This window comes from Gorilla gorilla, chromosome 6 (genome assembly GCF_029281585.2).
Source record: "Gorilla gorilla gorilla isolate KB3781 chromosome 6, NHGRI_mGorGor1-v2.1_pri, whole genome shotgun sequence".
Classification (NCBI taxonomy): Eukaryota; Metazoa; Chordata; class Mammalia; order Primates; family Hominidae; genus Gorilla; species Gorilla gorilla.
The window spans coordinates 101104981-101121276 of record NC_073230.2 but is presented as its reverse complement, the minus strand read 5'-3'; the positions used below and the strand labels follow the sequence as shown (position 1 = coordinate 101121276).

The 16296-nt window shown below is 34.3% G+C and overlaps 2 protein-coding genes and 1 pseudogene across 7 annotated transcripts in view; 1 reads left to right on the top strand and 2 right to left on the bottom strand.

Moving 5' to 3' along the window:
• Positions 1 to 16296, top strand: part of RUNDC3B (RUN domain containing 3B) — a 194730-nt gene that overhangs the window by 51890 nt on the left and 126544 nt on the right. For 3 of the 6 annotated variants that reach the window (XM_031013230.3, XM_055346845.2, XM_019031631.4), the window contains exon 3: positions 14928 to 14978. The exons of the other annotated variants lie outside the window; for them this stretch is intronic. In XM_031013230.3, the coding sequence (XP_030869090.1) occupies positions 14928 to 14978 (51 nt within the window). The remainder of the gene's footprint in view (positions 1 to 14927; positions 14979 to 16296) is intronic. 6 annotated transcript variants of the gene reach the window in all.
• ABCB1 (ATP binding cassette subfamily B member 1) overlaps positions 1 to 16296 on the bottom strand; it is a 208432-nt gene that overhangs the window by 174315 nt on the left and 17821 nt on the right. The window lies entirely within an intron of this gene.
• On the bottom strand, positions 2643 to 8575 carry LOC129523701 (tigger transposable element-derived protein 1-like; annotated as a pseudogene).

Below are 16296 nucleotides of genomic sequence, written 5' to 3'. Positions count from 1 at the left end.
AATAGAAAAATCTACATTATACTTAGCAATGTCAACACTCCTCTCATAGTAGTAGATCAAGTAAACAGAAGACTAGTAAGGGTACAAAAGATCTTGGCAATATTATCAGCCAACTGACATTTATAAAACACCCCAACTTTTTTTTTTTTTTTTTTTGAGACAGAGTCCCGCTCTTTCCCCCAGGCTGGAGTGCAGTGGCGCGATCTTAGCTCACTGCAAGCTCTGCCTCCTGGGTTCACACCATTCTTCTGCCTCAGCCTCCCAAGAAGCTGGGACTACAGTTGCCCGCCACCACGCCCGGCTAATTTTTTTGTATTTTTAGTAGAGACGGAGTTTCACAGTGTTAGCCAGGATGGTCTCCATCTCCTGACCTCGTGATCCACCCGCCTCGGCCTCCCAAAGTGCTGGGATTACAAGTGTGAGCCACCGTGCCTGGCCCCCAACTTTTTTTTAAGACAGGATCTCACCCTGTCACCCAGGTTGGAGTGCAATGGCACAATCATGGCTCACCGCAGCCTCCACATCCCCAAGCTCAAATGATTCTCCCACCTCAGGTTCCTGAGTAGTTGGGACTACAGGAACACACCACTACACCCAGCTAATTTTTTGATTTTTTGTAGAGGCTAGGTCTCACTATGTTGCCCTGGCTGGTCTCGAACTACTGGGCTCAAGCGGTCTTCTCACTTCAGACTTTCAAAGTGCTGAGATTACAAGTGTGAACCACTGTGCCTGGCCACCCCAACATTTATAATTAATATTTATAAAATACTCCTCAGTGGCAGAATATATATTCTTTTCGAGGGCAAGTGGAACATTAAAAAAGATCTTATTCTGAGCCATTAAAGAAACCTTAGCAAATTTAAAAGAATTGAAATCATATAAAGTATGTTCTCTGTAATGGAATGAAACTAGATGTCAAGAGCAGAAGATATCTGAAAAATCACCAAATGTTTGAAAATGTAAAAATACACTTTTTTAAAGAAATTATACTTTACATGTGCCATGGTGGTTTGCTGCACCCATCCACCTGTCACCTACATTAGGTATTTCTCCTAATGTTATCCCTACCCTAGCCACCCACCCCCAGACAGGCCCCAGTATATGACATTCCCCACCCTGTGTCCATGTGTTCTCATTGTTCAACTTCCACTTATGAGTGAGAACATGAAGTGTTTGGTTTTCTGATCTTGTAATAGTTTGCTGAGAGTGATGGTTTCCAGCTTCATCCATGTCCCTGCAAAGGACATGACCTCATCCCTTTTTGTGGCTGCATAGTATTCAATGGTGTGTATGTGCCACATTTTCTTAATCCAGTCTATCATTGATAGACATTTGGGTTGGTTCCAAGTCTTTGCTAATAACTCTTGCATCAAAGAGGGATTCTTTAGGAAAATTAGTCTTTTGAACTGAATGAAAAGCTAGAATGCGTCGTATCAAAATGTGTAGCATGCAATTAAAGCAGCACTTAGAAGGATATTTAAAACATTAAAAACTTACTTAGAAAGAATGGTCTGAAATCAGTAACCTAAGCTTTCACCTTAAGAAACTAAAAAAGGGGCCGGGCACGGTGGCTCACGCCTGTAATCCCAGCACTTAGGCCAAGGCTAGTGGATCACCTTAGGTCAGGAGTTTAAGGCCAGCCTGACTAACATGGTGAAACCCCGTTTCTACCAAAAATACAAAAAATTAGCCAGGCATGGTGGTGTGTGCCTGTAATCCCAGCTACTTAGGAGGCTGAGGCAGGAGAATCACTTGAACCCGGGAGGCGGAGGATGCAGTGAGCCGAGATCGCGCCACTGCACTCCAGCTTGGGCAAGGAGTGAAACTCCATCTCAAAAAAAAAACAAAAGAAAAGAAAAAAGAAAAAGAAACTAAATAAAGAAGGGAAAATTAAACCCAAAACAAGCAAAATGAAGGAAATAATAGATAAAAGCAGAAATCAATGAAATTAAAAGCAAAAACAATAATTGGTGATATGAAAGGATGATTGCTTGAAATCATTAATAAAATTCATAAACTTCTGGTTAGACTGATCAAGAAAATGAGAGAGGATACAAATTTCCAATATCAGGAATGAAAGAGGGCATATGACTACAGACCCTACATTCAAAGGATAATAAGTTAATTGTGGAGGAAATGGGCCAATTTCTTGAAAGACAAATCCTAACAAAACTCATAAAGAAATAGATAACACAAATAGTCCTATATATTAAAGTTGAATCAGTATTTAAAACCTTCCAACAATGAAAACTCCAGGCCTAGATATTTTTGCTGTTGATTGCAACCAGCCATTAAGGTAATAATAGTAATCCTATTCAATCCATCTCAGAAAATAGGAGATAACATTTCCCAACTCATTTTATAAGGAAACTATTAGCCTGATACAAAATTAGACAAAATATTACAAGAAAAGGAAACTCTGCTCATACTGAGGTATATTGCTTGTTCAGTTCAAGACTAATTCAATAAAGTAAATGTTGCTATAAAGCAAGTCACACAAAATTTTTGGTTTCCCCAGTGCGTATTTAAAGTTGTATTTACACTACACTGTAATCTATTAAGTGTGTAATAGCATTATGTCTAAAAAATGTACATACCTTAATTAAACTACTTTACTGCTAAAAATGCTAACAATCGTCTGAGCCTTCAGCAAGTCATTACCTTTTTGCTGGTGGAGGGTCTTGCCTCAATATTGATGGCTGCTGACTGATTGATGTGCTAGTTGCTGAAGGATGGGGTGGATATGACAATGTCTTAAGACAACAATGGGCTGGGCACAGTGGCTTACAGCTATAATCCCAGCACTTGGGAGCCAAGGCAGGAGGATCACTTGAGTTCCAGACCAGTCTGGGCAATATAGCAAGACCCCATGTCAACAACAGCAAAGAGACAGCAGTGAATTTTGCTGCATCCATGGACTCTTCCTTTCATGAAAGGTTTCTCTGTAGCATGCAGTGTTATTTGGTAGCGTTCTACCCACGGTAGAACTTCTTTCAAAATTGGAGTCAATACTCTCAAACCCTGCCACTGCTTTATCAACTAAGTTCATTTAATATCTTAAATCTTCTGTTGTTGTCATTTCAATAATGTTCACAGTGTCTTCACCAGGAGTACATTCCATTTCAAGAAACCACTTTCTTTGCTCATCCATAAGAAGGAACTCCTCATCTGTTCAAGTTTGATCATAAGATTGCAATAATTCAGTCACATCTTCAAGTTCTACTTCTAGTTCTCTTGCTATTTCCATGTTATCTGCAGTGACTCCTTCCACCAAAGTCTTGAACCCCTCTAAGTCATCCATGAGAGTTGGAATCAACTTTTTCCAAATTCCTGTTAATGTTGATATTCTGTTAATGTTGATATTTTAACCTCTTCTCATAAATCTCGAATGTTCTTGATGAATCTTTTCCAGAAGATTTTCAATTTACTTTGCCCAGATCCATCAGAAGACTCATTGTCTATGGAGGCTAGAGCCTTAAGAAATATACTTTTTCAATAGTAAGACTTGAGTCTAAATTACTTCCTGATCCCTGGGCTACAGATTGGATGTTGTGTTAGAAGCCATGAAAACAACATTAATCTCCTGGTACATCTCTGTCATAGTTCTTGGGTGACTAGGTGCATTGTCAGTGAGCAGTAATACTTTGAAAGGAATCTTTTTTCTGAGTAGTGGATCAAAACAATGGGCTTTGAATATTTAGTAAGCCAAACTGTAAACAGAGGAGCTGTCATCCAGGCTTTGTTGCTCCATTTATAGAGCTCAGGCAGAGTAGATTTAGCATAATTCTTAAGTACCCTAGGATTTTTTGGAATGGTAAATAAGCATTGGCTTCAACTTAAAGCCACCAGCTGCGTTAGCCCCTAATAAGAGAGTCAGCCTGTCCTTTGAAGCGTTAAAGCCAGGCATTAACTTCTCTTCTTTTACTATGAAAGGTTTAGATGGCATCTTCTTCCAATATAAAGCTGTTAGGTCTACATTGAAAATCTGTTGTTTAGTGTAGCCACCTTCATCAGTTATCTTCATTCAGTCTTCTGGATAAGTTACCACAACTTCTCCATCAGCACTTGCTGCTTCACCTTTTTGTTTTATTATTTTTTTTATGTACAGAGATGGCTTTTTTTCTGAAACTTCATGAACCAACCTCTGCTAGCTTCAAACTTTTCTTCTGCAGTGTCTTTGCCTCTCTCATCCTTCATAGCATTAAAGAGAGGACCTTACTGTGGATTAGGCTTTGGCTTAAGAGAATGTTGTGGCTGGTTTGGTCTTCTATTCAGACTGCTCAAACTTTCTTCATATCAGCAATAAGGCTCTTTCACTTCCTTCATGTGTTCACTGGAATAGTACTTTTAATTTCCTTTGAACTTTTTCTTTGTATTCACCACTTGGCTAACTGGCACAAGAGACCTAGGTTTTGGCTATCTCAGTTTTTGACATGCCTTCCTCAATAAGATTAATCGTGTACAGCTTTTGATTTAAAGTGAGATATATGCCACTCTTCACTTAGAGGCCATTATAGGATTATTAACTGGCCTAATTTCAATATTGTTGTGTCTCAAGGGAATAGGGAGACCTGAGGAGAAAGAGAGAGATGGGAAATGGCCAGTAGCTGGAGCATTCAGAACACACATATTTATCAATTAAGCTTGCCGTTTTATACAGGTGTGGTTCATGGCGCCCCAAAATTATTACAATAGTAACATCAAAGATCACTGATCACAGTTCACCATAACAGATACAATAATAATGAAAAAGTTTGAAATACTGTGAGAATTACCAAAACATGACAGGGAGACACAAAGTAAGCACATGCTATTGGAAAAATTGCACCGAAAGACTTGCTGGATGCAAGGTTGACACAAACCTTCAACGTGTAAAAAATACAATATCTACAAAGCACAATAAAGTGAAATACATTAAAACAAGAAATGACTGTACATACCAGTACACCTCATGGACACAGACATCAGAATCTTCAATAAATATTGACAGATCAAACTGGAATGCAAGAATGCTTCAGTACTTGAAAATGGATGTATTTCATTTTATTAGCAGACTAAAGAATAAAAATCATAGGATCCTACTAATAGGTGCATAGAAAAGCATTTGACAAAATTCAACTTTAATTCATGTTAAAAAAATCTTTACAGCTAGGTATTAGAAGAAAACTTCCTTAAAGGGCATCTACAGAAGTTTACAACAGGGTTTGTCAACATTGATACTGTTGATATTTTGGATGGGTAATTCTTCATTACAGATTGGAAAACTCGTTGTTAAGATGTCAGTTCTTTTCATATTCTATAGATTCAATGCAATCTCAAAGTTTTAGAAGGCTTTTTTTGTAGATATAAAACTTACTCTAAAATTTATATGGCTAGGCAAAGTAACTAGAATAGGCAAAACAATTTCATGAAGGAAGAACTAAGTTGGAAATTCAAATTATCTGATTTTAAGACTTACTGTTAAGATGCAGTAATCAGTGTGTCATTGGTAAAAGCTTATACATATAGATAAATAGAATAGACCCGGCACTTTGGGAGGCCGAGGCAGGCGGATCATGAGGTCAAGAGATCGAGACCATCCTGGCCAACATGGTGAAATCCCGTCTCTACTAAAAATACAAAAAATTAGTTGGGCATGGTGGCACGTGCCTGTAGCCCCAGCTACGCAGGAGGCTGAGGCAGGAGGACTGCTTGAATCCAGGAGGCAGAGATTGCAGTGAGTCGAGATCGTGCCACTGCACTCCAGCCTGGTGACGAAGTGAGACTCCGTCTCAAAAAAAAAAAAAAAAAGAATAGAATAGAGAGTTTGGAAAAAGATACACATAAATGTGCTTGATTCATTTTGCTAATGCAAAGATAATTTAATGGAAAAGTGATAACCTTTAAGAATAATAGGCTAGGATTAATTGAATACCTGTGTGCAAAAAAAAAAGTGAACCTTGTTCCTTACCTCATATTTAGCTCAAGGTGGGTTATAGACGTAAACACAAAATGTAAAAGTATAAAACTCTTAAAAATGTAGAATATCTTTGTTTATAGGCAAACAGATTTTAGATATAACAACAAAAGTACAATCCATAAAACAAAAAAAATTGATAAAGTGGACTTCATCAAAATTAAAAGCTTTTACTCCCTGAAAGACACTGTTAATGATAAGACAAGGCATAGACCAGGAAAAAATATTTGCAAATCACATGTTTGACAAAGGGATTGTATGCATAATATACGAAGAATTGCTATAAAAACCTTAATAATATGAAAACCAATCCAATTTTAAAATATGCAAAGAGCTGAACAGATATTTCATCAAAGAAGATACACATATGGCAAGTAAACGAATGAAAAGATGTTCAACATCATTAGTAATTAGGAAAATGCAAATTCAAACCATATTAGGTAGCACTACACACCTTTATCAAGCTCTTTTGTCAAAAACTGGAAACAACCCAAGTATCTTTCATGTGATGCCTGGATAAACTGTTGTATGTTCATACACTGGACAAACTCAGTAATAAAAAGGAAAAAAAATTTCCACACACAACAACATGTATAAATGTCAGATATATTATGGCTAAATGAAAGAAGCAAAACCCTAAAGATTACGTATGATTCCATTTATTTGACATTCTAGGAAAGACCAAACTGTAGTATCAGAGAATAGATAAGTGGTACTAGGGATTAAAGGTTGCAGGGTGGGGGTTGACAAGCATCATGATGAAGGAGTTTCTTTGCATGATGAAACTGTTATGTGTCTCATAATCATGGTTACATGACTCTCTCTATTTTTCAAAACTCATAGCAACAGCAAATTTACTACAAAGAATAAACGTATAACTCCCCCAAATTCTATTGCTTCCCATTAAAACATTTTAAAATGGGGAGGATCCCACTTTCGATTATAATATGTAAGATTCTAACTCCTTGATCCTCACTTATTTTAGAAAGCTGGACAGTTTGTCACAGAGCACAGTAAAAAGAAGTCCCAAGGAATACTCCTTTACCATCACCCCTCCATATTTTTCTTGGCCAAGTATTACTTCTACTTTTTCTCTGCTTTGGAAATGAATCATAACCTGAGTTCCCTGTTCTTTTTCTGAAACAGATGCCTTAAATTTACACTTAATGTGTACTTTCTGCTTTTTTTGGCTTCCCTCCACCCACAATTTTTTTTCTTACAATTTTTCTATTCTCTTTACCTCATTCATTCTCTTATTCAACAACAAATTTAGGCCCTGTGCTGGGGGCCCAGGATATGAGATTAATAAGGTATGCTTTCACATGAAACTCAGTCTTGAAAGGTAGAATAAGGACGCATTAACAAATAATTGTGTGTACTAATGTCATCAAGTCATAATAGAAGTATATTAACGAGCATGGTGTAACACAAAGAAGTAAATCTGTTTTTCTTGGATGGGCGAGGGAAGGCTTTACACAAGAAAGAGGCATAGAAGTACCTCAAATGAAAATTACAGTTCTTTAAAATGTCATCTGTGACTCTGATTATTTATGGACTGACTGGTAGGCCACATAGATTAAGAAAAATAGAAATTTAGCAGTAAAGTCATCAGAGACAACGTTGTAAACTTCAGCTTGGTGACATGAGGATGGGATGTATTAGTGATTTTTGTAAAGTGTATATGGAAAATAACTGATTAAAATGAAAAAGTTAGCCAGGTGCAGTGGCTCATGCCTGTAATCCCAGCACTTTGGGAGCCAAGGCAGGCAGATCACTTGAGCCCCAGGAGTTTGAGACCCACCTGGGCAACATGGTGAAACCCCGCCTCTAGAAAAAAAAAAAAAAAAAGAATTAACTGAGCATGTAGGCGTGCATCTGTAGTCCCAGCTACTTGGGAGGCTAAGGTGGGAGGATCACCTGAGCCCAAGGAGACCAAGGCTGCAGTGAGCCATGATTGTGCCACTCCGCTCCAGCCTGGACAACAGAGTGAGACTCTATCTCCAAAAGAAAAAAAAAAAAAAAGAAAAAGCTGAGTATACCAGACAAGTATAGACTGTCAATTAGAAATGTAGCACTTATTAAAGAAAAAATGATTAAATGTAAGACACTGTTAAATTGCCTATAATTTAATCTGCTAATTATACTTATTAACATTTGGCTTGCTGACTCACATTCAGTTTAGATTTTATATTGATTCTTAATATTTTTTCAGTTATATTTGTGTACAGCTAATTTTTCCCCCACAAGTTACTGTTCTCTACCCTTATCAGTCTTTTGATTTTTCTTGACTATATCAGGCACATTCTACCACAGGGCACCATTGCACTGGCTGTTTACTGTGTAAGGAGCACACTTCTTCTAGTATCTGAATGGTTAACACCCTCATCCATTTGAAAACTACTCCATGAGGTTTAACCCTTCCACTATATTTTAAATAATAAATCACCTCCCCTCCTTTCAACCTCAAGCACTCCTGACCTCTTTCCCCTGAGTTACATTAAGTCTTAACTTCTAGCATATTATGTTGTGTACTTATTATGATTATTGTTTATTATCTTTCTTCACCTCCACTAAAATGTAAGCTTTACCAGGGCTAAGATCTTCATCTGTTTTGTTCATTGGTGTATCCCAAATCTCTAGAGCAGTGCCTACGATATGGCAGAAACTCAGTCAATATTTGTTGAAAAATTGATGTAAGAGTAATATTTTCTTTATTTTTTTCTGATAGGGCTTGGATTTGGACTCTTAAAATGAGTTAGAACTCCTGTGACTTGACATTTTAGAATTTCTCTAATCCAATTGAACTGTTATGATACCTAAGCATTGCTCAGGAACTCTGGCTTGAACCTCAAAGCTCTTCCTGACTTAGATGATAAACAGTTACCTCCCCATGAGGCCATCTTTTGAAGTTCAATGTAAACACTGTTAGAAACAATGGATAATCATAAACCTGTTCATTTGGCTTTTGAGTTTTCTTTGTTCATTTTTGAAGATTTTCCAACTTTTGTTGGAAAATGAGACTTAAATTGTTTCTGTAGTAACATATGAACACAATTCATCCAATAAAATCCCGTATACTCAGGCCAAAACATGATACCAGAGATAAGAAATTGGCTCTTAAGGTCACCAGAGTTTGGCTTTTAGACAATGGGAGAGGCCACTCTGAGAAACACCCTTTTAAGTTATGTACTTGGAAATTCAGGAAAGCTGAAGCAGATATTGTATCTCAGAAAAATCATCGTATTCATGTAATTCTCGAAGCATCCGGGGTTATGTATACCTTAGTAAATTTGATTCAATGTTTTAAATTGCATATGGAATAAAATGAATCTTATATTAATGTTTTATAATACATTTAAGATTTGGGAGAAAATAATCACTACATAGTTTCTAAAAACAGAGAGCTACACATTTTATATAATGTAATATATACATATATACACATAATCTTGTTATGTTAATTTATACGTATTTAGAAATGAAATTGAATATATTTTCATGTTGTTTTTTTCATTTTCTGTTCATGACTTTTGCGTATTTCTTTTGTGGAGAGAGTTTTTAATTACCCTAAAATAGGAAAAAAACTATTTATTATCATGTGGAACTAATTTTTATATAAACCCATTTTGATCAGTAGTGACCTTTTTTCTCCGTTGATTAGTCTTCATACGTGATTACTGTTGGTAGTTTGTTATTTTATACTTATTTTTCATTTGAGACTTTATGATTTCTGTTTTAAAACTTATGAAATATTTTCCTTAGTTCTGTAATGTTTTATATTGTTTTGAATGTCTAAAATTTTATAACACAATTCTCATATACTTGGTTACTTGCTTCTGTTTGAGTCATATTATTGTAGCATTCTTAATTACTGTGTTTGTTATAGGTATTTCTGGGTGAACAAAATCTTATGTATTTGTATTTATTTATAAGGAAATATAGACAAAATGATCTTTATATTTTATAACCAAACTAGAATTTTCAAGGAATCATTTTCATTCACCAATTTAAATATTTACTTATTTACAGAATGAGAGATTTATTAATGGTTCTAAACTTTGGTACACTGGGGAATTTTTCAGGTTTATTTTACATGAACATCACTTTCAAAATCTCTTCAAATAAAATGATTCAAAATTTACATTTGGCTTCTGGGGAAGGGGGATTATCACAAAGAAGATGATACTATGAAAAGAGTTAAATAAATTCTACTATTGATAAAATTATCTGAGATTTTTTTGAATGTCTTCTTTATAATAAGAGAGTTAAAGAAATGTTTTAGTCTACAATATAATCCAATTTCATGTCTTTAACAGAAATTGATGATCTCTGATGGTAGTTCATGTTTATGTTCATTTATCTGTTTGTAGCCCTTTGAGTTTCTGTCAGAAAATTAATGAGACATTTCCAGTTTGACCTTGTGATTTTTGCAAATTAGCATAGAGCAATTTGCAGTACTTGTAATGAGCAAGTCATACTTTATTTTTAATCATGGAAAATTGCTTTCTTATTAATTTTGCTACATAATTCAACAATTTTGCTTACTTTATTGTGCTAATATTTACTTTATTGCACTAATATTACTTTAGCTAATATTGCTAAATTACTAATTAGCTAATTATTAATTAGCTAATATTGCTAATATTACTTTACTGTGCTAATCATCTAAAGAAAGTAAATATTTCTCATTTTATAGAAGAGGGGAAAGATTGCACAATTTAGTGGACTTTGTTCATTTTAGAAGGGTATCATAATAATAATCCCAGTTCCTACATCTTTCTGATGTTCTAATTTCAATGAGTTGTCCTTTTCAGAATCATTTTATGGTATTGTTACCTCTTTTCCTTAAGGTGAACAATATCGCTGCAAGCTGCTTTGCTAGACGTCTAATGATAAATTCCCATCCTGATGTATTATTTGTTCTAATATATAGCCTAATTAAGAGTTGACTGAAGTATGTTAGAATTTTGAATGCCAAATGTTTATGTGTTTGCATATACACTATATTTTTACTTTAAATCTTTGAATGTTTAAATAGCTGTCATAGATTTTTTTTTTTTTAAATTTTAAATTTTTTATAGAGACAGAGTCTCACTGTGTTGCCCAGTCTGATCTCGAACCGCTGAGCTCAAATGATCCTTCTGCTTCCACCTCCTAAAGGGCCGGGAATACAGGTGTAAGCCACTAAGCCTGGGGCTTAGATTTCTTGGTATAAGAACCTGAGATGAACCCATAGTACAGATATATTTGATATAATTTAAAATATTTTTATTACTCTTATTATCCATAAATTCAAATACTTTAATTTGATGAAGGGTATTTTCATTAATAGTTGTCACTGTTTAGTTGATTGCCATTGTTCATGTGATCTATATTTTTATTTTATTAAACTTTTTTTACATTTTCTTTTCTTTAAAGTTATGACTTTTAAACTTCAAAAGATTTGCACTTGATAAACTTCAAAAGATTAGCACAATTTAGGTACTCAGTATTTTAAAAATTATTTAATCAATGAACAAATACTTTGTTTCTAAGATGTTAATACCTACCACCTACCTGTAAATGGCATTTTAAAGCAGTATTTTTAAAGCTTAAGAAAAGTTATATATAGTACTACCTTTTAACTTCAGAACCTGTTAAAAGATGAAAAATGCTGTATAAAAGATAGTCTCATTGTTAGCTGAATTACAGTACTGTAGCATTTTTAACTGTTGCTTCACTGAAAAATTTTCCTCGTATGTAAATACAAAGTGAAAGATTTTAAGCAACTTGCCTTAACAGTATTAGTAATAGAATATGTTCTATATGATACTGCCAATTTATAGACAAGACTTGTGAAAAATCTGAATTATTATCTGATCACTTATAATTAGTTTTATTTGTTTTACAAATGGTAATCCATTTACAGACCATTTTATCTAGAAGTCTTTCCATATTCCATCTTGGTACATTTATATAAAGGTATCTACCTGCAACTTTATTAGAAAAAAATATATATGCAGAGAGAGAGAAAAAAAATAGAATAAATATAGCGAAAGCTAAAGGTTTACTTTTTGCATAAGTGTTAAAATTCATCGATTATATCAATCATGATAGTGATTCAATGATCAAAGAAATGGAAATGAATAGAAAACAAAGTTGGAACATGGCTGACATGAAAAATATAGAAGAATAAATATCATATTCATGAATTAGAAACATATTCAGTCTTATCAAGGAAAATTTATTTGTTTAAAACAGTGGCCAATAGTCTTTTCTTTGTGAGGGCTAATTTCAATATTAATAAAATTATGAATCAATTATTTGATATTGAAAAGTACATACTTCTTGGGTCAGGAAATGCTGTCTGTCTTCAGTATTCAGTATAGAAGCATTCTTCTATTGCATATCCATCTCTGAGTTGATTCTGCCTTTGCCTGAAATTTCAGAAACTTACTCCTGAAATAACTATATGGCATAATTATACTGTTGTATTTGAATGCATTTTGTTCTTGAGCAAAATGCTTTCTGAACCTGGTTTCTTTGGTATTGTGTCAATTATTTTTCTAAGCTACATAGTGTTAAATACTGTTTCACTTTCTTTTAACATTATATATTTTATAACAAAAGGTTTTGTTTCCATCTCAAATAAGAACCCCTTCTACAAACAAGCCCTGGGCCACTTTGAAATAATGTGAGCTTTGTCATACACTTGTTTATTTAAAGAGCAGCACTTCTACTTCCTAAGGATTTACATTTTATATAAAAAATATTTATATTCCTTCCCATTACATGTTTCACTACCTCATGTTTTTCCCCCGTCTTTCTGGGGTTGTCAGTGAGAACTCTAACCAACCAGGAAAACCAACTGACTAATTATCCTCCATCAGTCAGGTCCTGCCTATCTCCTAAGGAGTAGGTCAGCTTGAAGTGACAGAGAAAACCAATTGCTGGGTCTTGGCAGCCTTGTCTCTGGGCCTGCCTTTTCTCATCTGTAAAATGAGAGTTGTTGAAATTTGACTACAGATAACTTGGAATATAGTGGATTGTTGTTTGGTCCAGATATTTCTGGTTGCTTTTAACTTGTCTAGAATGGTTTAATCGCATTAAATTATAATTAAAGCAATTACATCCTACAAATAAGTGAAAAATTTAAGAAAATTTTCCCATGGTCTTTCACAGCCAAAATGAAAATCAGGGCACAGAGGCTAGCATACTAACAGCTTTTTAAAAAAATAACAAACATAATCTAGGCCAGGCATGGTGGCTCGCAACTGTAATCTCAATGCTTTGGGAGACCACGGCAGGATAATCCATTGAGCCCAGGAGTTTGAGACCAGCCTGAGCAACATAGCAAGATCTGGTCTCTACAAAAAAAAACCATAAAAACATTAGTTGAGCCTGGGGACATGCACCTGTAGTCTTAGCTACTCACAAGGCGAAGGCAGGAGGATCGCTTGAGTCCAAGAATTTGAGGTTGCAGCGAGCTATGAATGCATCACTGAGCTCCAGCCAGGGTGACAAAGTGAGAACCTGTCTCTTAAACAATCAAACACAAAACCCCTATAAATTGAGTTTTGCGATATTTTCAGTAATTGTTTCCCACCTTATATGAGGGATTGGTTAAGAAGTGCCATAAATCTGGTCATGATATGCTTATTTGGTACATTTTTGTAGTAAAATTTCTTTAAGTCAGATTTTCAGGGAAATTGTTTTTACTTTGATAAGCTTTTAGATCTATAAATCACAAATAATATAGAGAACTTTGTTTTAGGACAGAGATAGTAAATGTGGTTTAAATATTAGGAATTAATGTTATTTGCAATGGAAAGCATTCTATTCTGATTTACATTTCAATGTTGAGAAATTTCATTTTTGTTTGTTGTAGTTATAGCAAGAACATTATGTTCTAATATGAGCTTTAACTGTCGTACCAAGTTATAGATCCTTTTGGATATGTTTTTCCAAATTTAATATTTGTTTAAAATGTTATGGAAGTAAGAGGATAGAGTGAATGGCAGATGTGTAGATGTGGCACAACTGTATGTATCTCCTTCCTTTCATTTTTCATGTCACATTACTAGCTGTATGTGTTTGTCTTTTATTGGTTTTATAAAGGATCTAAGTGTTTGGAAAGGTGTGGGACTATGTACTATTGGAGATTTCAGTGTTTGACTATGAGAGAAAGAAATGTTATTTTTTGGGAATGTTATTTCAGAAATTTGGCTTTGGAGTTTTCCCACATTGTTATACTAGCAATTTCTGAAAAATATAGCAGAAATTTCTAGTACTTTTCCAGTTGGTGATTGTTAAATAAGAGTTAGAAGCTGTAACAAATAAAACAGTGTTTTTGATAGAGTAGGCATTTAGTCAACATTGGTTAAACTGACCAACATTTTATATAATATCTAAGTGCTGCTCTCTACAGGGAAGAAAACATAAAAGTTTTAACAATTCTTAGGCAAAAAATGAATGGCTACATTTCAAAATATATTTGTTTATAACTTTTAGAAAAGTTAACATTAAAAAATGTGTATTTATTTTTAAACTTGGAAATTTTCTGAGCCATATAGTTCCAAAGTGAGTAATTTTTTTCCTAACCAATCGTGTAAGTTCTGAGGTGCATGGCCAGCAAGTTCAGTCAAGCTGTTGCTCTTCTTTGAGGTCTATTATACTCATCAGTTTATTATATCTGAGAAAGAATGATGGAGGTAAAAGTAAACAGGAAACAATTTCTGCTCACGTATTTCTATGACTTACAGACACCTTAGCCTCTCCAATACAATAAGCTACAAGGAACTAGCTTCATTTACTTACCAAGTGTAGCTCATATTTATCTTAACAGAGTTCATTTGTTTAGTAGGTAAAATAGTGTTTACTGCTTCAAAATTATATGTAGCCATCTTAGTTGGGCTATTCAGTTTGGAACTGTAAACATGATGGCAGGTTTCTTAAATATCTGTGTGTTGTTGTTGTTATTTTTTTTTTAAAGAGATTTCCCAAAGTTGCAGATGGCTGGCTCATCTCCAAATACCTCTTCAAGGTACTCTATGCTGGTGATGTCTCCCGCCACTGAGCTGCACGGGAGCATGGAATTGACTTTCGGGGGAGGGCTGTATCAGTTAAGTGATCTTTTTTAGTACATTGCATGGGTTTTGTAAAGCCTTCTTTTTTGTGTGTTTTTGTTTTTGTTTTTAATCCAGAGAGCACAAGTATGCTTATGCTAATTTTAAAATTAAAATCTTTTAAATCCACACAATATGATAACCTATTTACTTTTTAAGTGCTGTATAATAATAAATATTACGTGTGAAGTAGCAGCTCAGGGAAGCTGTATGAATATTCCAGTCTCAGTAAAACATAGATGTGGCACTGTAAACAATAACTGCTTTTTCATTCTTGAACCATTAGTGGGAATGTACTTCTTAGTTTCCTTTCTCCCAGGTAGAATGCATGCCTTTATTTACTTATTCAAACGTTTTTTTAAATTGAGTTTCTGCTATATGCAAAACACTGCTGGACCCTTGTACTTAATGATCTAGCTTTCTGTATCTTTTGCTTAGAAAAGCAATATAGTCATTATTTTTAAATAGTAGAACAAAAGAGAAAAAGTAAAAAACAAATGTCATTTCCTTAATTCTAATTCCCACAATTAATCCTTTCAAGCAATTTTATCTGTTTTATGTTCTGTACCTTAGTCTTAATCACTACTGACACACATTATACTTGATTTCTTCAGGAGTACGCATTTATATGTAGCTCTCTGTGTGGACTTCAGCCGTCATGTACGATTTCATTCCACCAGTACTTTAAGCCTTATGTTAATAATGCTGGTGGAAGGAAAAAAAACAAAACGTTTGTTCTCCATTTCAGAGAGAGTAAAATTGCTGGGATAAAAAAGCCTATTAAATTGATTCAATATTCAGATTCTTGCTGAACCTGTTCATCTTAATCTTTTTGTTTTGGAAAATTAAGAGTTGACTAATTGTTATGGTATAGACACATACTTTAGATATTTGTATATGTTTGTGATAAATTCCTTACTAGTGAACTAGACATTACATTGTCAATACCAAAGGATAATAGTTACATTTTATAGATGAGTAACTGATTCTTAGTGCCTAAATGATATACTTGAAGTGTCCTATAAGTAGCATGTAGAACTAGCAATGTAAGTACAATTGAGTATCTAATGTAGATTCTGACTTCCTCAGATTCAATTTAAAGTGTAACTAATTATTTTTAAGTGTTTATACTTGTTCTATTTTTTAGAACATTAATTTGAGATTTTAGTTAGAAAATGGATCAGTGTCATAATTTTACCTTCAAAGCTGGATGGTCTAATAAATATAAACCTCAAC